This window comes from Eptatretus burgeri, chromosome 1 (genome assembly GCF_056783735.1).
Source record: "Eptatretus burgeri isolate ZD-2024b chromosome 1, Ebu_testis_v1, whole genome shotgun sequence".
NCBI classification, from domain to species: Eukaryota; Metazoa; Chordata; class Myxini; order Myxiniformes; family Myxinidae; genus Eptatretus; species Eptatretus burgeri.
The window spans coordinates 107348521-107372520 of record NC_140961.1 but is presented as its reverse complement, the minus strand read 5'-3'; the positions used below and the strand labels follow the sequence as shown (position 1 = coordinate 107372520).

Here is a 24000-nt window from a genome sequence, read left to right as displayed (position 1 = left end):
CCCGTCTGCCACCACTTGTCATTGGTGAATGATGTTAAAGATCCCTCGGTTTCTTTCGGGAAGAGTAGACGAGTTATCGGCAGCACCCTCAACAAATTCCAAATTCCTGCCATGACTGAATGCTGGGACGGCAATGGCAAACCATCCGGCATAACCCTTGCTTAGAGACCGCCTCGGCCTAGCTGAGACTCTGTAAAGAGTACAGTAATATCCTGGTTTACGTTGCCCCTTTTTACATCATTTCGTAAATACGTTGTCACGTTACAAGTACCATTACCAGATCTGTCACCTCAACTCACACTTACGTCACTTTAAAAGCCACATCTTTTATTCTCGAGTATTTTCAGAACTTATAAGACTGATAAAGATGCCAGACTACATCGCTAAGGTACCAACTCGGGAGATCGCAAAATCGCCAAGCAGACGACCGTACTTTGCATCACACATAAATAAATGCACTGTACTGTTGACATCAGAAGTGAAATTAGATATTGGTCACTGGATGAATGCTGGTGAACATGCAGTTAATGTTGCCAGCTTATTAAGTTCGCCTCCGGTGCACACGATCTATTAAAGATACCACCACTCATTGAAGGAGGATGAAGAAGAGGTACTACGAAATTTGACCACTTCCTGAAGAGGTTTATTTTTATTTAAATGTCTGGTATTTGTTATGTTTTTTTATTTATTTATACATATGTGTACTTGAATATAACTATCATTAATCAAAAAAAAAGTTTAATATCATAGGTAAAAAGCGAAATATAATACGTGAAGTAGCGAAGTTTGGAACGCATACCTCGCTTATTCCATCAATTATTATTAAGATAATTGCTTTGATTTACGTCGTTTCGATGTTCATCACACTTTTCAGGAAGGCATCCCCGAAATAAACTGTGGTGACAGTATATGGTACATTGTTGTTGATGATGATGAAGATGTTGTTTAATTTGTAAGTACTAGTACGTGCCCCTAAAAAAAAAAAATAATAATAATAATAATAATAATAATAATAATAATAATAATAATAATAATAAATAAATAAACCACACAGGCCGTTTCTTCGCTCTCATGTGCGTGACCCGGAAGTTCGATATTATTCGCAATTTATTTTTAATACCCAATTATTCAATTAGCGCCAACGTATTTTACCTTTTCGCAATGTCGTGGCAAGGAAAAACAAAGAGAAGAGAAGAGAGAGAAAAAATTTACTTCCTGGTTCGGAGCATACCAGCACTCTCATGTTCCCGAAATTTATACACCATCTAATATGAAAACGATCATAACTTGGGCGTTGTGTTTATCTATAAATGCGCATAAGAAATCGAGAAATTATTAGAATTCACGAAGTCATCACTCTCCGGAAGCCCGTACGTTGTAACCCGTAATGAGGAACGTGGCTGTGCTTCCCTTCCCCATCGGCCACGCCCACGCAACAACGTGTCTTCCCATTGGTTGGTCAATAAATGGCCATAACATGGGAAGCACTTGTCCGATTAATATCAAACCTTGAAAAGGCACATCCTCAGGTCCCCAGCAATATACCTGGCAAGTTTCAATTAGATTGGACCAGAGGTTGTCGAGAAACAGCGGCCACACACACACACAGACACACACACACACACACAGATTGCTGGAATTATCAATAGATTATATCTATCTGGCAACTTATTTTCATTTTTTTTCACAAGGTAAAAAAGGGAATTTTAAATATGTTTTGCTAAACTTTTTCAGTATGTTATGGAATAGTAACCTTATATGGATTGACCATCTGTTTTGTTCATAGATCTATAAAGTGTATGCTAATTTAGCAATCCCAACTAGATGTTGCACAGATGCACATCATGCATGAATGTTAAAATAACAGCATACCCACGTAGCAGATGCTGTCCGATGTGGACATCCCATGTACATCTGTGTGATATGATATTGAGATGTTTTGTTTTATCACTAGCGTTAATACATTCCTGGTAATTCGTATAAAATTGTGTAAATAATATGGTTTAAAACTCGATGACGATGTGTGCTTTATAATGACAGACAAAAGTTTCACAAGGAAGTGTTAAAGATGCTTTGACCCTTGATTTTAAAATGCTTTCATCATTTATTTGCAATAATGTATTACCTTTGGATTCTGGTCGAGTTGAATTTAAATGTCACGCTCAATAATATCAATGGTGTTTGTAATTTGGGCTTTACAGATAGAATAAAGTGAGACAAGATGTCCCTGGAGGGAAAGGTGTGGGGCAAGACTATTTTCATAGCCCACTCACTAAAAATCCACAACAATGGTGTTCGCAAAGCTCTTTATGAAGTGTGTGTGTGTGTGTATTTAATAACTGTGATGCACATTGAGGTGCTAAAATGGTGGATATTCAGAGCAGTCACCTGCAGAAGCACAATTTCCAAGTCATTCGCAAGACCACGACACGTCCTTCACACTTTCACACACTGGTAAAGTTGTCACTGTAAGTTGAACTTGATGCAAAGATTGACAGCAAATGCATCGCAGACGAAACTGTGTACATTAGTGAAAACTGCCCTTGAACCAGGTCTGCAAGATCCCTCCAATTAATATTCATCTCCTGCCTATAATCTAATATGCATGTTGAATGTGATTTAATCAATTATTATTAAATCAAGTGAAATATAAAACTAGAACGGTACTCAGTAGAGTGCATACCTCCATCAGGCTGAACAGTTTACGTTTTGTATCCCACTGAAAGGCTGGATCTGGATTCGGACCTGAACAAAAATCTACTCAATTCGTCCTTGTCACACACCCAACGTTTCCACCAAATTCCCCTTGAATCCATTCTCAATTCGTCCTTGTCACACATTCAAAGTTGCCACCAAAGTTCCTCCGAATCCATCCATAACTTTTTTTTTAGATATCATTTTTACAGATAGCCAGACAGACAAACAGTCTTACAGACAGACAGACATGGGTTGAAAACATAGCCTCCATCCAACTTTGGCAGCAGAGGTAAAGAGTGAAATGCAGACATTGGGTTAATCAAATAACTTGAGTAAATAGATAATATGGATACAACAGTATAAATCAGGATAGGCCTATTCCTGTATATCATGACTACCACTTCTTTCATGGCCCCAATTAGTCTCACCTTCTTCTGGGGTCATCCATGTAATGTTTTTTCCTGTCTATTGCAATGGCTGGGCAGGCTTGATGTTCCACTTAAGGTGATTTGAGGAGGAATTTTGGAAGTTAGTCAGGGTACTGGTAAAGAACTCCCCTACCTCGATGGAAGAACCCTTTGGGATCTTTAATGTCCATCAAGTAATGCTCGCAGATGGGACACTCAACTTGATGTTCATGAGGGACAACTTACTTTGTGACAAAACACCTTGCCTGCAAGGCACCAATCTAAGTTCATAGTCAGATCGAGAATCAAACCAAGACGAGACAGATCAAAGACAAGTGCACTACCTCTGTAGTGTCTTATCAAACTATATCTCCTCCTGTATACAGTGCCGATAGAAAGTCTACACCCCATTTCAAATTTTTCCCCATTTTGTTGCCTTATAACCTGGAATTAAATTGCATTATATCAGACTTTTTCCACCTTTATTTACGGATCATAACCCACAACTTCCAAGTGAAAAACAAATTCTACAAATTTCAGATAATTAATTAATAATGTAAAACTACAATATCTTAGTTGGATAAGTGTCACCCCCCTGAGTTAATGCTTGGTGGAAGCACCTTTGACAGCATTTACAGCTGTGATATGTCTCTAACAACTTTGTACACCTTGATTGGGAAATATTTCCCCATTCATCCGTACAAAACTGTTCAACCTCAGTGAAGTTGCATGGGCAGCATTGGTGCTCAGCAATCTTCAAGTCATGCCACAGATTTTCGATTGGATTTAGGTCAGGGCTCTGAATTGGCCACTCAAGGACATTTTTCTTTTTGTTCCTTAGCCACTGCAGTGTAGCTGTGGCTGTGTGCTCCAAATAGTTGTCATGCTGAAAGATGAACTTCCATCCCAATTTCAGCTTTTGTGCAGAGGGCAGCAGGTTTTCCTCTCAGATTTTTATGTATTTTGCTCCATCCATTTTCACTTCTATCCTGACAAGTGCCCCAGTCTCTGCTGATGAGAAACATCCCCATAACATGATGCTGCCACCACCAGCTTCACAGTAGGGATGGTGTTCTTCAGGTGATGTGCTGTGTTGGGTTTACACCAGATGCAACGTTTTGCATTTAGGCTAAAAAGTTCCATCTTGGATTTGTCAGACCGCAAAACCTTTTGTCACATGGCTTCAGAATCACCAGAGTGGATTTTGCATACTTCAAATGGGACTCAAGGGAGGCTTTTTTAGTCATGGCTTCCTTCTTGCCACCCGACCAGACTTGTGCAGTATTTGGGATATTGTTGTCACAGGCACACAGGGACCAGTCTTTGCCATAAAGGCATGTCGCTCTTTCAAAGTTGCCATTCGCCTCTTGGTGGCCTCTCCGATCAGTCTCTTTGCTTGGTCATCCAGTTTGGAAGGATGGCCTGTTCTAGGCATGGTCTAAGTCATAACATATGCCTTCCACTTCTTAATTAGAGGTTAACTCCACAGAGGCATATTTGGTGATGTCATGATGATTATAAACAACATCATCTAGAATGGCATGAGGTGGAGCACATATCTCCATGAAATAGTTGATATTTTGTATTGCTCTGATCTTAATCTGTATCCAAATCTTAACCAAAATACAATTGGCTTGTTCTTATCGCCTAACCAACTAATTCACCAAGTTTTGTTTAAACCATTCCACACCTTTTTGAAATATCGTTTTTTGGCCCAATCCCTCAGTTGTGAAGAATCACTTTAACAATTAAAAAAAAAATTCTGATATCCAGATCCGGATCCTGATCTTCACCAACATCTAATGAATTCGTCCTTATCACACACCCAACGTGTGCACTAAATTACATCAGAATTTGTTCACAACTTTTTGAGATATCCTGCTCAGAGACAAACGGACAAAAAGATAGACAAACAGACTCATGAAAACAACCTACTTCCACTTTCACTTGCACAGGTAATAAACAGCAAGAGTAATATGTATCAAAATATTGATACCACGTACTGAGCACTCTTTGTGTCCTCCCTTTTAGTCCATTTGCCATTTTGAGAAGCTATGAATTGTCAAAGGTACAAGGTTTTTTGGTTGATTTGTGATCCCAATGGGTCCCTGAAGTATTCCAGCTGGGTTGTCCTCAGGACAACTTTGGGCAAACTTTTTTATATGCAAATTAGGTCCGCCATTACTGAAAAATCGATTTGTTGAATATCTCTGCAACTACGCATGATAATGTCACAGAAATGGTGTCTATACTCATGTTTTCATGGTCAAGGATTAATATAAAGGTATTAAAAAAGTTACCACATCCATTTATTTTGTCTTTATGCAAATTAGTTGCCGCCATTACAGAAAAATCGACTTTGTTGAATATCTCTGCAACTTTACATGATAATGTCACAGAAATGGTGTCTATATCTATGTTTTCATGGTCAAAAATTAAGATAAAGGCATTAAAAATGTTACTCCATCCATATACTTCGAGCTGTACACCATGTTGGAGGATCATGACATTTATTACGATAAAGTAACAATCGAATCACAACAAAAACGGAAATCATGGAATTGTAAATGCAGTAAAAATGTTGCACAACATATTCATTCCAAACTAATGTTGCATGTGCAAACAAATCCACAAATTATCCTCCAAACTCCTCAACTCTAATCATCTTTATCATCATCATCATTCTCTGCATCATCCTATACATTATCCTCCACATCATTCCTTGCCAGAAAAGGGTTGAAACAGCCTTCACCACCAGTGCACACGCAATAGGCCGTACATGACATGGTATGTCTGTGGCAGCTGCATCCCTCGGTACTGCATGCCTTGCCCTCTGCTTTACATCCACAGCTTATGACATCGATGAGCCCTTGTGGAGCCGGAGGACCTATGTCAACGACAGGTGATGGAATACCTTCATTTAATTCCCATCCAAATAGTGTGATGTCCACACAAGGAGGAGCCTGCTGATCAGCAGCCTTCCACAACATCATCTGAAGGTGTGCTGAGCGAACATGAAGAAGCAGATTCACTTCTGTTGGAGGCAATGCCATGATCTGCATTGGCTTCTTCTTCCAGGAGTATAGCTGATAGCATGCCATACTCATCGAAGTACCTAGTGGTTGACCATATAAGACCGTGAAGAACTGTTGGCCTGTGTTCATTAGATCCTCGTGTGTGGCATCTTCCTCACCCAGGACCTCAAACAGCCCTGGGAAGTCACCTTCCTTCAAAACATTCAGAGCACCGATCTTCCCCTTGTTGAATGGGTAGGAAACTGTGTCACAGCCACTCAATGCATACATTCCAGGTAACTGGAGACACTTCTGGCCCAGAAGCATACAGCTCGCGTTGATGTCAATCACTGCCCCATTCCAGAGTTCCATCTGGATACTGCAAACATTGTGCAGCTGCATCGCCCATACCCAGTACATCAAAAGCACAAATACATCGGTGTCATCGCTCAGGATTCGAATCACCACCATACCAGATTCGGCAGCTTGTAGCAGGTATGAGATCATCGTGATATCTACCTCATCATGTGCAAAGCCACCATCTCTACTCTCGATCGATATATCAGCACCCATGTTGAATGAGGACAGCACCCGTGAGAGTTCCCGCTTGTTGTGCTTGTTCTTAAGAATGGCATCACGATTAGGAAGTGGACTGCTGATGGTCAAGTTATAGTCTGTTGAACCCTCACCACCACGTCACTTCCTCTCGTGGTCTTTTGCTGAAATATCATTATACTTGTCAAATACCAAAATCTTCTCGGTACCATCAGGATAACATAAGAGATGATGCTTGATAATCTCAATGACAGTCTAATTGCCAATCTTCATGCCTCGTTTGAGTTGTTCCATCGTCTTGACCTGGTTGGAAATCTTGCTATGGAAGCCGGACGGCAGAGAGTTGCGGAATGACATGACCATCTTTTCTCCAATTACTACTGCATCTGCAACATTGACTTCCTTGGGAGCGACTTGGCCATTGACAATGTTGTAGAGGACATCGCTCTCCACTGCCAATGGGTGGGAATGTTTTGCTAATTCTGCAGCAATAAGGTTCCTGTCATCAACATAAAGCTCTTTCCGCTTCATACCCTCCTCTTTGTGTTTGGTCTGCAGTGATGCAATGGATACTTTCTCAGAATACATGTGTTCCATGGCATCAGAGAGGTAGACCGAGATTGGAAATGAATCGATCCATTCTGTAACCAGCTCAGATGAGAGCGTCATAACCTTCAATCCACCCTTTCCCATCCTGATAGCTGTCTGCTCACCAAATTGGTCACCTGTAAATATATATTTATATAACAGTTAGATCAATTAATTATATAAGGAAGAAGACAATATAAGGAATTAATCCGCATGTGTTTAAAATGAACAACCCACCTGATACTGAGTTCCAGTAGCCCGCGCTGTGACGACAGACATGTGCTCCCGCGATGAGGTCAGTCTTGGCTGCTTCTGGCAGTAGGTGTCTCATTTCTAGTAAGTGCCACGAGATATAGCGAGCATAGTGAACGTGACCTGCACTAAAGAAGTAGGGCAACATCCTCTCCAAGCACAGTTTGTGGAAGAGCCAGTTTCCCTCTCTCTGCACGCAGGAACTGATGGGCCAAGAGCATTGGTTTCACCAGATTATCCACCCAGTGTCTGCCCGTAGGATTCTGCCGTGCATCTTCCATGTATGACACGATTTCCTCAAAGCTTTGTTCACCACCTTGTACACAGTTCTGCAGCAGTGCCACTGACACCTTGCGAAATGCTCTCATGGCTCTCACCCATGCCTTCCCATTCATAATCCCCGTCATACCTCCGAATGCTGCTCCAACCAGAACATCCAGACCCGATCCCTTCATCAGCGTTCCGATGCACCCTAAGAAGGATATGATAATGTGCATCGCACCTGGATGAACGATAACATCCTCAAACCTTGTCGGATCCCACCACTTTACCTGCTGCGCAACCATGTACAGCTGCATATCGATGGACAGATTTGCATAGCTCATTCCCAGTTCACCTAGTGATTTCTTCATGTGTAGTAGTGATGTGAGTATTGTATCAGGATGGGATGGTGGGGCATCTATGAGAGGACCAAACAGGTACACTGTAGCAGCTTTGGAAGGAGATGGAGCTTCCTGCCTGGCAAGTTGATTGTTGAATCTGTACCACTCCATGCTCTCATCGGATCTTAGCGAGTTCAGCCACTGTGTGTCCTTCAGCTGAGCAGCGTTGAGACTCTATTCTCTGGCACAAACATCAGCATATGAGACTCCTGATGTCATTGGAATCATTGGAGGGTTGACCTTCTTCGGTCCCATGTAGTGCTGCAGTGGGATCGATCGACTGGTGCTGATGTTGAGAGAACGTGCAGCTGTTTTGAGCAGGCGCGGGATGACAAGGCTCATGACTCCAGGTTGAGCACTACCTATCTGTATGATTCCAGCGGGATGTTGCTGAAACTCGTGAGCCATGACATGGGTGGTTCGGCGTCCATTCGGGGTTGACACGAGAAGATCAAGATTGTCAAACCAACCAAAGATTGGTCCAACATTTCGCATCAAACCCATGGCCTGGTGTATCATGCTGCTTTTGTCACCCGAAAACTTTGCTGCTGATTTTCAGAAGCGAATGACCTCTTCATAGGACACAATGAAGCCGTGGTCATTTCGCAACTTGATCATCTCCGAACGACCATGCCTGTGGTGTAACTTCACTGCTCGCCCCAGCGTTGTCTGGTTTCTGATGCCAGTGATGTGGCCTTGAACCACTTGGGCCAGGCTAAGAGACTGCTGGGTCACTTTTCCACTAGAAACCAATTCAGCAATTGGTTTCAACAAAGTTGGGCTTGTCTGTTTCAGCGTGTTGCTGTGAGTGAAGTGACCCATACCATAGCCTGCATTGTTGACCTGGACTGCTCGTGCCTCCACCCTGACCTGCCGGACTACAGTGTCCACGCTCTGCTCGTCGACTGATTCGTCCTTAACCAGCTTCAGAGACTTGCCTACAAGATGCCTGAACCCCACAACAGATGCACAACCCTCCATTTGTACTACCACGATATCACTACCGAAATAGCTAGGGAGTTTCACGAACATCTGTTGGCGAGATAGCAAGCCACCGAGACCACAATACATATCACGCAACTCAATGGTGGTCCAGGTACTGACATGTTGATTAGCATACATGTCATCCACTACGACCTTCAGAGCATCAGCATCGAGCACAATAGGATCAGAAGATAAGTCAGCATACTTGGGAATAACCATGAACTTATTCAAACACTTATTATGGTATTGTGCTTCAGTGACTGGTAAATCTGTAAGAGCACATTTGATGCGGATTTCAACCTTTCTACCCCAATCATCATGCCTCTGCTCACATACATCTAGAAGCACATCTTTGAATGATTTAATGCCAGGACGATCACTGGTTTCACACTGGACTACACGTTCCCACCTATCAGGGTGCTTGGGATCTTTCGGATGGCACTCATCACCACAAATGAAACAATGTTTCTTAAAGTCGAATGTTGGTAGTTGTGATCGTCTGATCCTACTTGTCTGCGGCTCACTCTCGGACATGGGAAAACGTTCTTTCCGTTTCTTCCCCACGTATTTCGCCACATTGTGTTTAGATGTGTACACGCAGTAGCATGTCTTATGACAGCCTATGGATGCATTGTCTCCTTGTGTGTCCATGACGGTCTGTAACTGGATACAGACATCATCGTCACCCCGCTCCGTGCTCCTCTGAATCAGAGTGTGGATGCCTTGGATTCTAACTGTGTTGTGTGATCCTTTCTCATGGCAGCCCAGGAGCAGACACATTCCGCTAGCCATCTTTATATCCTGAAGACAGAATTGGATATTATTGATAGTTGCCACATGTACATCAATTAAATAATATCAAATACATATAAACCTTGATGTGGAAACATTTTTAATGCCTTATCTTAATCCTTGGCCATGAAAACATGGGTATAGACACCATTTCTGTGACATTATCATGTAAAGTTGCAAAGATATTCAACAAAGTCGATTTTTCGGTAATGGTGGCAACTAATTTGCATAAAGACAAAATATATGGATGTGGTAACTTTTTTAATACCTTTATATTAATCCTTGACCATGAAAACATGGGTATAGACACCATTTCGATGACATTATCATGCAAAGTTGCAGAGATATTCAACAAAATCGATTTTTCAGTAATGGTGCCCCTAATTTGCATATAAAAAATTGCCCAAAGTTGTCCTGAGGACAACCCAGCTGGAATACTTCAAGGACCCCTTAGGATGACAAATCAACCAAAATACCATGTACCTTTGACAATTCATAGGTACACTACAGTGAACATAGGAAGGGCAAATGGACTATAGCCTGATGGTAGTCCTCCACCTCCTGCTTCAGGACGGCCAGAGTTCAAGGTCACCACCCCAAAATAAAAAATCCAACGGATTCAAATCTGGGCTTTGGGGCACCCACTCAAGCTCTGTGCCTATACTGATGACACAATTTCCAAAGAGCTGTTGTAGCACGTCAATGGTTTCACCTGCAGTGTGCAGTGGAGCACCATCCTGCATTAACCATGCAAGTCGGAGTTGGTTTGGAGACAGTAATTGAGCGAGATCAGCGTGAAATCAGCGTAAGACCTCGCTGTACCGCTCGCCTTTGACTGTCACCATCTCGACATTGTCGTCCTCAAACCAATATGGTCCCAGAATACCCCATCTGGTATTCAATGCACAGAAGCGAGTGGACTTGGGGCCCTTGAGAGACATCTCAGAACCTCCTCAGGAAGCTCAGAACCCCGGAAGATGTTATGATTGTTGATAGCCCCATTCAAATGAAAGTGTGCTTCATCATTGAACCACAAGCTTTCCATTTGGTCACTGAACCAGTCACACATTGATACTCGGCTTGCCATGTCATTTAGAATCAGTTTATGCTTTACAGATATGATGTAGGGATGGAAATTGAGTTCAGAAGTGAGATTGTGCCACTCAGATGAGGCTGACATCATCAGTTCTCGGGAATGCCAATGGTGGGATTTCTGAGAACTTTCGATGGCAGAATCTCTCACAAGATCAATGTTCTATTGGTCCATGGCAACACTTGGTGGGCAGCCACTGCTGCATTTATTTTGATTTTTCACACTTCCATGTACTTGGAAGTGCTCCACAATCGCTGAATGCTCCCATTGGAGGGTCCATTACAGGTGTGAATATTGCAATATTGACAGTATCATCAGCGCACCTGCACATGGATTTTGTCTCAAACGACAGTCACGATTTTCATTTTTGTTCCAATGTAAATTCCAGAGTTGAGGCCGGGTCCCACTGACTACTTGATATAGATGGCACACCACCACCATCATTATGTGCAAGAGAGAAGGGTGTAGCATTAGAAGTGAAAGAATATCAGGCTGCTCAAATAGTCCACTTGTTTTTGAAACACACTGGAGTATGTATGTGTTGTTGTTCGTCTTTCGGCTGCTCCCGTTTGGGGTCGCCACAGCTGATCATCCGTTATGATCCGCATACTGATTTGGCACAGGTTTTACGCCGGATACCCTTCCTGATGCAACCCTGGTCGCCTCTTACGACACAGGGATTCGAGTATGTATGTGCGTATATACAGTACATATATATATATATATATATATATATATATATATATATATATATATATATATATATATATATATATATATATATGACCCCCCCCGCCCCCCCCTCCATGCTCTTCGAGCTGAAGAAGCTGCATAAAGCAACCAAGAAGACCTACACAAGGTAAGCGCTATACTGTTTCGAGCCCTTCCCAGAGTTCCTCAAATATAAAGACGTTCACACATTATACACACATGACAATCCCAATGCTACACACCCCTCAGCTACTGGACCGGCTTCATCGCTTATTGGCAAATCATCAGTGATAGCGCAGACAGCAATGCATACCAATGAGGCTCCCAACCATGTACCACGTGCATGTGACATACCTGTGCTATGCATGGGAGGGAGCCCAAGAGCAAATAGACAATGCGGAAATGGCGAATGCCAAACAATGAACAAATCAATTCCACATTCCTGTGATACCTTCAGTTGAATGTCAGGCATGGACAGCCAGTTTGTGAAGCACTAGGGCAAAAAACTTACTGCAGTCGACCACAACAGATGGTGGGTGATATTTAAATGATGGGCAATGACGAAACTGCCAATGCTGAAACTGCGAATGACACATGTAGCAAGTGGATGCTACACATGTAGCAAGTCACCAGGATCACAAGTCGATGGCAGGGGGGGTAGAGAGGGGTTGGAGAGGAGTGAGAGGAGAGGAGAGGAGAGGAAAGGAGAGGAGAGGAGAGGAGAGGAGAGGAAAGGAGAGGAGAGGAGAGAGAATGAGAGAATGAGAGAATGAGAGAACCCCTCACATATTTTCTTGAATCTCCTTAAACTCAATCTGTCTATTTTCATTCCAAACAGCATCACTTCAATCAGAAATTAATGTTACCATTAATATAATAAAATACAATGTCACAAACACTGGTGTTGTAAACAAAGATATTGCCGTTCAGACGTTGCAACGGATCGGGTGCAATTTCATACAGATCAAAAGTCAAAATCATAATTGTATTGAAGAATTAATGAAACCTCCCACCCACCTGAGGACATTCTCTGAGACCTCAATACGTTCCACAGATGGTTTGATGGAGCTAGCCCCAAAATTGAGTGAGTCGTTCTGTTTTGGATGAACAGACAGACAGACATGAACAGACAGCTTTATAATATTCTGGAGAGGAATATTCAGGAGAACGAGGAAAGACACTCCGAGAGAGAGCAGAGGGAGGAGAGAGGAAGGGGGGAGTGAAGAGGGGTGGGAGAGTGAGGAGAAGTTAGTGAGGAGGGGAGTAATGAGGGGTGGGGTAACTTGGAGTGGGTGAGGGGTGATGAAGGGAGGGGGGAGGGGTTTGGGAGGAGGATGGGGGGAGGAAGGGGGGAGGAAGGGAGAGGGGTTTGGGAGGAGGTAAGCATTCGGGGAAGGGAAGGTGGTGTGAGGTGAGGGGAGAGGAGAGGAAGGGAAGGGTATTAAAATGCGCCAAAACGGCATTTTCTTTTTAATCAAGCACTTCCATATAAAACCGGGTGGGAGCATTTAAAATACACATGACTGACCTGGCAAAGGCCTGCCTGCATGCATACGTGCTCGCACATGCAGCAACTTTTGCACCCCTCTGTTCGACTCACTCTGAGTCTGATTCATACATGCTAAACTATGGGGAGGCGTTTTAACAGAGTGGTCGGGGAGCAGGGGGTGGGAGAGAAAGGGAGAGGGTGGGAGGTAGAGGTAGGGGAGAGGAAAGGGGGGAGAGGGGAGGGGTCAGAGATAGAGAAAGTGAGGGAGAGGGGTGGGAGAGAGAGGGATAGGGGTGGGAGAGAGAGGGATGGGGTGGGAGAGAAATGGATAGCGGTGGGAGAGAGAGGGATAGGGTGGGAGAGACAGGGATAGGGGTGGGAGAGAGAAGGAGAGGGTGGGAGGTAGAGGTAGGGGAGAGGAAAGGGGGAGAGGGGAGGGGTCAGAGATAGAGAAAGTGAGGGAGAGGGGTTGGAAAGAGAGGGAGAGGGGTTCGGAAAGAGAGGGATAGGGGTGGGAGAGAGAGGGTCTGGGTGGGAGAGAAATGGATAGGGGTGGGAGAGAGAGGGATAGGGTGGGAGAGACAGGGATAGGGGTGGGAGAGAGAGGGATAGGGGTGGGAGAGAGAGAGGGGGATAGGTGTCGGAGAGAGAGGGAGAGTGGTGGGAGAGAGAGCAGGGTAGGGATGTGAGACAGAGAGGGATAGGGGTGGGAGAGACAGGGATATGGGTGGGGGAGTGAGGGATGTGTTGGCAGAGTGATAGGGGGGGGAGGAATGTGTGAGAGGGAGGGGTGGGAGAGAGGGAGAGTGATGGGAGGGAGAGGGGTAGGGGTTGGAAAGAGAGAAGAGAGAGGAGTGGGAGAGAAGAAGAGTGAGAGAGGGAGAGAGGTGAGATAGAGAGAGAGGGGGGAGAGGTGTGACAGGGGGTAGCGGCAGGAGGGGGGTGCGGGGGGTAGCGGTGAGAGGGCAGGGGGAGAGATGGGGGAGAGAGGACGGTGAGAGGGGGGATTCCGGCAGATGTGGCTTTCAGGTTGACATCCATCCAAGAGACAACACACAGATTGATGAATCACCCTGCCTGTGAAACACCAGGATCACAGTTTATAGCTGGGTCGGGATTAAATCCCAGGTGAGACAGCTTAGAGCGGACGTGGCGATCTCTCGCCTATCCTGCCATAATATGGCAATTCATTGCTTTGTCACAACTGAAATCTCCTCATAGTCATTGTAATAATATAATTTATTTTGCCTTCCTTATTCTGGAAATGTCCCCATGGAAAACCGCACCGCAATATCGCCATCGAAGCTTGAGGAGCACTCGTGAAGTGGCTTAACCATTCTCGCAAGCACTTCAATGAAATGGTTAAATAAACTTTTAAAAATGAAACGTTTAATGTTGTATATTGTATGTATCTATCTATGTCGAAGTGATGGGTCATATAATGAAAGAAGATCATACAAAAAGGGGAAACGTGGTGTAAAATATGAAATTGCACATTATTTTTCAAGTGTCTTAAGCACTCAAGCAAGCACTCCAATGAAACGGTTCATAAGGATTGGCTGGCTTGACAAGCGATTAGCGATCGCCGATCAGGCATATGAACACCATGCACCAGGAGATGCCTGGAATGTCAAACGTTGTCCGAATTGGCCAATAGAAACACTTCTTTTTTTAGCTGTCAAAACTACTGCTGAAGTTCATGAGGAAGTTTAAAATTTGAAATGCGGCTGAGATTAAGAGATTCTGGAGGTTATGGCATGCGTGGAAATGAAATAAATTCACAAACGCTGGTGTCTCCAGGCATTTATGAGCATTGCAATGTATCCAGCGATTCGAAGGTATGATGATCAGACATTTGATGATACTATATGGGTAAGTTAAGCGAATCTGCAAATAGCAGGTTCTGACAGTATATAAGATACCAAAGGTTGTCATCTAGGAGGTCCAAAAACATAAATATAAATGGAGCTTTATACATGATTTGTAATCATAATGCAAGTAATTTAATGTTTAACTAGAGTTGTATAAAATTCATCACTTTCACCTCGCCCATATCAACTTGTACTATCTTCTCGGTTCTCTTTATAATCCTGAACATCCCCACAAAAAGGCTCTATGGCTGATGGAGTTGTAGGTAATTTCAACAGAAAATGCACCTGGACTCTGTGTCTTTTGCACCTGAGAAGGAAGAGATGATTATTTCAACCCTTGACTCTGATTCTGCAACTGGACTGGATGGCATCAGCTCATCTGTCCTAAAGACCTGCTCTGCTCCTCTATTACACTCTTGTACCTCCATTTTCACCATGTCATATGTCATAGCACATCTTCCATCTGATTGGAAATTAGCCAATATCACTGCATTACATAAAAGGTGCAAAAACTGATCCCTTTAACTACAGACCCATCAGCTTACTTCCAATCCTCATCAAGGTCATGGAATCCATCATTGCAGTTGATATAAAGTCCTTCATTTTCTCGAACAAACTCATCTCAGATCACCAATTTGTTTTCAAACCAGGTCACTCTACCCTGGACATGCTGCTTCTACTTACCTACCAATGGATGTAGGTCCTCAGTGTCAGGCATGAGATCAGGGCCATCTCTCTGGGCATATCTCGTGCTTTTGATACAGTCTGGCATCCTGCCTTACTCTCCAAACTCTCTGTCTATGGCATCCAAGGCCAATTCCACACATGGCTTTCTGACTTTCTCAACTCTTGTAGCCAACATGTAGCTGTTAACAGAATCCGTTCATTGTCTTTCCCTGTCAAGACAAGGCCTGACAAGACAAGGCATTATTCTGGTCCCAGTGCTATTCCTGATTTTCATGAACTAGCGGAGTACCCACCCTACAGGTGATCTTGTTCCAAGCATGCAACACATTCTTCTGATGCATACCTTTATTTGGGCGGTGTATATGCAACTGACAGCTCTCTACAGGCAAGAAAATAAAATAACCCGGGTTGTGTGCATCAACCAATAACATACCTACTGCTTATAATTCAAAATACTTCACTGCACTGAAAAACGTGGGGACAGGAATACTGCACTGTAAATGGTGGAGACTTGTAATACCCTCCCCCACCTGAAGGTGGCATTACATGATACACATTAAACCTGGAGAATTTGTGTAGTTGTTCCCTGACCCCCAAAGACCACCAACAAGGATCAAAACACCCCTCTTCATTAATAGGTGTCATGCTTGATCATATGTAGCAAGTCTTGATGTAATCAGCCAAGAACTGAATGAGAAGTAGCACGACAAACAAACAAACACACGAACACCAGTCTGTGAATTAAAGGAAGAATGATCTCTCTGACTCTCTGGAAAATCCTCTTGATCTATTTGCTGATGACTCCACCCTATGCTGTGACATCCCTTATTCTTCAGACAGACAAGCTGTAGCCTCTTCGCTCTCATCAGACCTTGACAAAATCACAAGCTGGTCAATCACTTGGAGTATGTCTTTCAATCTTGACAAATCTCACACACTCACTATCTCTCTCTGAAAGGACTGTTACCACCCCCAACCCCTCACCCCTCTCTCCCCATCTACTTTCTTAACAATAATCCTCTTGAGGAAATTCAGTCATTCAAAGTCATCGATCTCACTATCAGCCATGATATTTCTTGTGAAAACCACATTTCAAAGTTGGCCTCCAAAGCCAGCCACCGACTGGGTATCCTCCCTCGTCCAAAATCCTTCTGTGGCACACCTGAACTCCTCTTCACCTACAAAGCCTTCATCTGCAGCTTGATGGAGGTTCCCCTCTGAGCTGACTCCACTGCCTCACATCTTGCTCAGCTTGATGCCGTGGAAACCAATGCCTTTAATGGGTTTTTTGTACACCATGTTGAGGCTCGTGCAAGACCTAATACACAGAAACAAATAACAAGGCAGGAGATAAGATGGGTGGGATGGGGAAACACAAAATAGTGGGGAACAGACAAAAGGACATCTGTGGAAGGGAGAGGGATGTGGCAGGGTACACAGGGAAAACAAGGTGGACACTACAAGGACTTTCAGGTCCTTGCACAACAGGGACTTTCAAGAAGGAAAGCAGGCAATTTGAAGGAGGTGGGTTTGAGGTGGATTCACAGGGGTAGTAAAGATCAAGATTTAGGGTGGGGAAGATATGAGATGGTGATGAACATGATAATGATGATAACATGGGTGATGAAGATGATAACAACTTTGAAAGACCTGGCGGGAGGAGTGGGATTGAAGAGAGTGTGGGAGTTTGTTCCAGAGGTAGAAAAAAAGAGGAATGAAAGATGAAAGTGATCAGTGATTCCTGATTTTGGCAGTTTCACCATAAGTGAGTTTTTGGTGGACCTTGAGCACCCTGCGGAAATATAGGGGGGACAGAGCACAGACAGAGCACGGGGGATAAGGCCTGAGAGGAGGCAGTAGAAGACAGAAAGACCACTGACCTGCCTCTGGTGAGAGTGAGAGACCCAAAGACTCAGCTTCTTCATGGGAGATACCAATGATCCTAAAAGCCTTGGTTTCTACAGCGTGAAGTCAACATCAGTGTGAGGTAGGAGCACTGCCACAGATGGGGCAGCAGTACTCCATCACATTGTTGATGAAAGCTTTGTATGTGGTCAGGAGCTCTGGTGTAACAAGGAAGGACTTTGCACAATGTTGGATGCCCAGTGTACGAATGGCTTTGGAGGCCAGCTTGGAGATGTGGTTTTCCCATGAAAAATCATGGCAGACAGTGAGAGCCAAAAGATTGAATGTAAGAACTTCTTTAAGGGGATTGTTGAGAAAGTAAATTGGGGGGTGGGGGGGGGTGGTTCCAGATGGTCTTTTTGGAGAGACATTGTGAGGGTGTGAGATTTATCAGGATTGAAAGACGTATTCCGAGTGTTTGACCAGCTTGTGATTTTATCCAGGTCTGCAGAGAGTGAAGAGGCTGCTGATCAGAGGGGTGAGAGATGGTTTGGCAGAGGGTGGAGTCATCAGCAAAGAGATGATGAGGAATTTTCCAAAGAATTTGAGAGATCATTGATGAAAACCAGAAAAAGCACATGGCCGAGAACACTGCCTTGAGGAACTCCAGCCAGGATGGGAAGAGGAGATAAGAGAATTCCATGAAGAGCCACATGTTGACTATGACAGGAGAGGAAGTCTGTGAGCCATGAGTGGAGACTGCCTTGGATACCAAAAGAAGAAAGTTTGGTGAGCAGTGTGGGATGCCAGACTGTATCGAAAGCTCATGATATGTTTAGGGAGATGGCTCTGATATCATGTTTGGCATTTAGGACCTCCATCCATTGTTGGGAAATCATAAACAGCAATCCAAGGTTGAGTAACCTGGTCTAAATCCAAAATGATGGTTGGGAATCATGCCATTGTAGAAGAGTAAGGAATTGATGTCAGAAGCGATGATGGATTCCATAACCTTGCTGATGATTGGGAGCAGGCTGATTGGTCTGTAGTTGTGGGGGTCAGTTTTTGCACCTTTTTGCATCAATCACTTCAAGATTATTGAATTCTCCCTTGATGAAGCAAAGTCGAGGGGCCTATCACTTTGCCATCGCACACATCTCGCTAGTCTCTCTGTATTATATTGCCTCCTTTCTGGTTTTGCACCCACTGCTCTTTCCATGCATTGTCCTTCCCAGGTTTCTGCAGGGCACACATGGTCTACCATCAACCCCTTTCTGGTGAAACTACCCAAATCTAGGATCACTGATCACCACTCATTTGTTCCTCTTTTTTTTTTCCCCACCTGTGGAACCAACTTCCACATTATCTTCAATCTCATTATACAATCCAGGTCTTTAAGACTGCTGTTCACCTCCATCTCAGATTTTCCCCAATCCAAAACCATGATCCTTTATACCATGTTAACCATTGATTATTATGTTTACAAATAAAAAATAGCTCCGCAAAGCGGGCGTAACCCCTCAGCCCATGCATTGTAAAAGGAAGCAGTAATATCATGATGATGCAGTCAGTGAGAGCATGTTGGACGTCATATCGAAAACCAATCAGACTTCAAGATGGCTACCATGGCGGCTCGTGAAAATCGCAGCGCGCCCATTTTCGAAAGGAACCTTCCTCTACTCAACTCCAACACACACGCACTGCAAGGATGCATTTAATCGGACAAGCCAAGCCGTTCTCGAAATTGATGAAAACCAATTTCAAGACGACTGCCATGGCGGCCACACTGAAAATCGCAGCGCGCCCATTTTCAAAAGGAACCTTCCTCTACTCAACCCCAACACACCCTGCAAAATGGATTTAATCAGAGAAGGCGTTCTCCTCGAAATCGACGGAACCCAATTTCAAGATGGCTGCCATGGAGGCCACATTGAAAATCGCAGCGCACCCATTTTCGAAAGGAACCTTCCTCTACTCAACCCCAACATACCCTGCCAAAATGGATTTAATCGGACAAGGCGTTCTCCTCGAAATTGACAGAAACCAAAAGTTGACAGACGCTCGGACGGACGCCGCCGAACAAGGCCTGTGACGACAATACCCCTTTTTCAGCCCAATTCGGGCTGAGGGGGAAAAAAAACAGGTAAAAATCCTTCTTTTTGTGAGTCGGACAAATCTTGTCACTTCAAAACAGCAAAAACATTTCCTCTTCACTGCCCTGAATAGCTCTCTCCTTCTAACATTATTTGAGGTTGTTGTGCATTAGAGGGAAATTTGATGGGCTGGATCTACCAAAACTCACTTCAACCTGTGTTTTAATGCAGATACAGGTGTTTGTGGATTTCTTCACAAAATTATATTTGTCTACATCTACATTTCCAAGTAATATCAAATAAATTAGTCAATTACACTCATTTACTGTTCCTTCATCCCTTTGCTTCGTGTCTAAGAGTAAGAGTTGTCCCACTGCCCTAGTATCAGCTTATACCCTCCATCACCTTGCTCTTTCATTAGCTTCTACCTCTGAGATAAAAATGTGTAGATTACACATGACTATTCGGTCTGTTTCCTTGTCCTTTGCACTTTTAAAACACGACATCGAAAATGAGTCCATATTTGGTGTCGGTATCAAACATGACAGACCAGGGGTCAGTTGCAATGGGACACTCCAAAATAAATCGCTTGACAATTTTTAGAAACCTCCTTATATGCCACACCTTCTCATTGGGGCTGGAGGAGCAAGCTTGGTGCTCAATGAGGCTTGCTATGTGATTTGACAGACAACTACTCTCAGTTTTGCTGCTTCTATCTATTTGCAGCAACATTCCATATAAGCACAAATGATGAAACAACGCAATATTCAAATATACTTTTCTCTGGTCTAACATCATGATAAATGTTTTATTTTATCTGACATCAACAGAATGCCATGTTGTAGTTATTACTATTATAATTATTATTACTATTATTTAAATGTAGTTTTGAAAAGATCCATACCACTCTCATCTTCAGTCCTGTCACTCCAAACATCTTCAGAGGAGTGCAATGGAATTGGCAGAGGGTGGCAGCATGGACCTTGGCATGGGACAATCTCAGGAGTTGGTAGGAAGTGCGAGTGGTCTAGTTGGCTCCCCGACTCACTACCCGCTGCACAGTCCCAGTGCTGGAATGCTTGCGGGCGGCCGCAGCTGCTTACTTGCTGAAACACGAGGTCCTTGGGAGACCGCAGCAGAATATGGAGCACCAGGCAGAGTCTTGGAACCTGAACCAAGAGAAGAGGTGAGTTTCTTTGCGGTTGTGTGCACCTCAATTCACTCATTTTCTCATACACCAAATAGCACACACTGCCTGGAATAAGTTTTGTGTATTATAATGACAAGCAGATACCCATCTGTGATGGGTATGGGGGACAGGACGGATCACAATACTCGGTTATGGTAGTTTCTTTGGTTGTTTTGCACCACATTCAACAGCTCAGTTCATATTGGTGGCATGTCTGGGTGCCCATGGTAGCGTTTGAGACCGGTCGCTTTAGATTATTGGCCTTGACACATAGTGCCGGATGAGTAACACGAATGATTTGACATATTCATCGTTTCTATATTACCTCTATCAACAGATTAACAACATGGCAGAATAGAAGTCATAAATGCTGATTTGAACAAACGTCCTGAACTCATGGACTTAGTTAAGTAAAGCACATCGTCTGGGACCTGGCCGTCGGTTTGCCGCTGAACGCTGTTGATTGTGACGTCATCAATTCCCTCTTTTAAAATTCCATCTATATTCGATTTTTTGAATCTTATATCACCTGCATAAATACATGGAACACATAATGTGAAGATTTCAGAAGTATGAACAGAATATGTTCGAAGAAAAGTGTTAGATGTTCCAGGCTTATGCCCATTATATTATGATGATTAGGATATTCGATTTCTTGAATCTGCTATCACCTGTGTAAATACATGGAACACATAATGTGAAGATTTCGGAAGTATGAACAGAATATGTTAGGAGAAAAGTGTGTTAGAAGTTCCAGGCTTACGCCCATTATATTATGATGATGACGATGACGAGAATTTGGAACGTGATTTTTTATCATTTTCATGGCTCTCATTGTTATGGCACTATGATCAATGAACTGCGATGAATTTGGAAGAATTAATTTCATTTCACCATCATTGGCAGTACTTGGATTTCTGAAATCTCTTTTTCTATCCATCTCACATTTGCACTACCTTTCTGCCAGTCCATGAAATTTTCTCATTTCAAGGCTTTGCGCTCAGCAGTAGTCTCCATCACAGTCCCTGGGTGGGAGTTATGGGGAGGCTGGACACGAACTGCCTGCCAGGCCGGCTGCCGCTCCAGGCAGCTCCTGCTGTGACTGTGATGAAGGGAGCCGAGCTTGGAATTCACTCCTTGAGAGCTTGATGGTGGATGTGAGAATCGACCAGCAATCTTGCTACCCCACATTGATCATAGACAACACTCCTGATATTTGACTGCAGAGATGGGATGCACAAAAATTAAGACGCTGACAAACGAAAGCAAATGGTGTCATTTTTGGTGTATGGCCAGTTTTACAATGCTCCATTATGTGTGCTGCCCCTCACAACAAATACAAAACACCCATTATCCAAGCGATTGTAACATCTTGTAATTCATTCACCATCATGTCAAAATTATAAAGCTCATTGATGATTTATTATATATGAAATCTGTCATGAATCGATGAAGTTTGTACATTTTCTCATTTTAAATCCAGCTCTTAATGGCCTTAAAATACCAAATGGTAACAAGGAAATGATTGTAATCTGTATTGATTTTGCTTACAAGTAATACAAAAGCAATCGAGCATTCAATCATTTCAGGAAAATAAAAAAAGAGTTTTACAATGGAAGTCTCAGCTGACTGTCAGTCCATTTCGAAGGCCTTTCTCCTGCCTGTTGCAAGCTGCAAGGGAAAAATCAATACAGCTACATTCGCTATTGCAGTTACTGGATTGCCATCTCATGGGTGTGTCCATTCGACAGTATGATTTCAGCTTGACACAGTAAAATTTCTGGCCAGGATAATCCAATATCATCTAGAATTATATTCTGGTTGAGTACAGGGTCGAGTCTGAGCAAATCTTACTGTTAGGTCAAACAAGGGGCATCATATGCAGACACCACGCTTTCTGTCATTTTCTTTATACCAGGTCGTAGCCTTTCACAGTTGAAGGAAATCTATTGCAAGGGTTAAGGTAATATGGGCGAATATGAGCACCGTAATACAGGAATTGACAACTTTATTTTAAAGCATAATTTCAGTGAAATCATCTGCATATCTTTTCTTTTTTCTTTTTTCTTTTTTTTTTACAATAAAATACAGATTAATATAATTATATACCTAAAGGTGTACTGTAAATTAGAGTTAAAACTCCATATATTAGCAGACAGTGGAAATTGCCATTTCTGCAGCCACATGATAGAATTAGGTGGTCATGTTTGATGAGCAGTCAGTATAAGGTAGATATTCTTCCTCTATTTGTAACAAAGCGATTCTGTGCTAACCCCTTGGGTTTCCTTAAGCTTTCTCTTGCCTGTGAAGGTGGAGCCTCTCCCCGACTTTCTGAGCGATCGTCACTACCCTGGGGAACTGGCATTGCGGACATCTAAACCGAAGGCACCACATTGCAAGGATGCCAAGAAAGAGATGGTCACGTATGTAGAAACATGCGGGCAGTCAAGCACACATTTAAAGGACACATTTGATTCAAATGAGAAAATTACATGATGGTCTGCCATTCCCTTGTGTTTCCTCTGAAGTAAGCCATGCATGATGTTTGCTTCAGGAATTTTAAGCTCGCATACTTTCCTAATATCTTCATGCTAATAGCTGCATCTATTGAGTCAAATCCATCTTGAGTTTCCCATACCAATTGGTATTCGTCATTGATTGTAATGTCTCATTACATATGCTTCTCATCACATCACAGCAAATATCCAATGATGGCATTTATTTTTCACAAGTGTGGAGCTTAGCATGAAGCTTTGGCTATTAGGGTCCTAAGCTCCAAACCCTGTGCAGCTTCACTCACCCCAATATCCACCAATCACTCAACAGACCCAAACCCCTCTACCTGTTGTGACCAAGCATGAAAATGGCTTGGCAGTTGTGGATGTAGGTGATATCCATGGAAAAGTCAGAGCTGTTCACTTGAATTACTAAAGATTACTAGAAGAAACTGGCAAAAGGTCTGAGTTTTTTTTTTTCTTTTTGTATCATCCATTACAGCATATCTGGCTTTTACCTACTGTGTGGTCAGTTAGACAAATGAATGTGTATTTAACTCATGTTTCATTTAACAA

At 43.2% G+C, this 24000-nt stretch overlaps 2 protein-coding genes across 7 annotated transcripts in view; one reads left to right on the top strand and one right to left on the bottom strand.

Annotated features, from left to right (window-relative positions):
• The window catches only part of LOC147035139 (myelin transcription factor 1-like protein), a 731493-nt gene that overhangs the window by 627183 nt on the left and 80310 nt on the right, over window positions 1-24000 (top strand). For 5 of the 6 annotated variants that reach the window (XM_085894260.1, XM_085894282.1, XM_085894267.1 and 2 more), the window contains exons 15-16: window positions 20660-20926; window positions 23240-23352. In XM_085894260.1, coding sequence (XP_085750386.1) covers window positions 20660-20926; window positions 23240-23352 — 380 coding nt within the window. The remainder of the gene's footprint in view (window positions 1-20659; window positions 20927-23239; window positions 23353-24000) is intronic. The other variant, XM_085894272.1, reaches the window with a different exon arrangement.
• LOC147035141 (uncharacterized) lies at window positions 5801-20472 on the bottom strand. The gene is given in 6 exon segments (XM_085877434.1): window positions 5801-6468; window positions 8514-9960; window positions 10901-11139; window positions 11279-11367; window positions 17043-17120; window positions 20291-20472. Coding segments are annotated over 6 exon segments (2703 nt in total).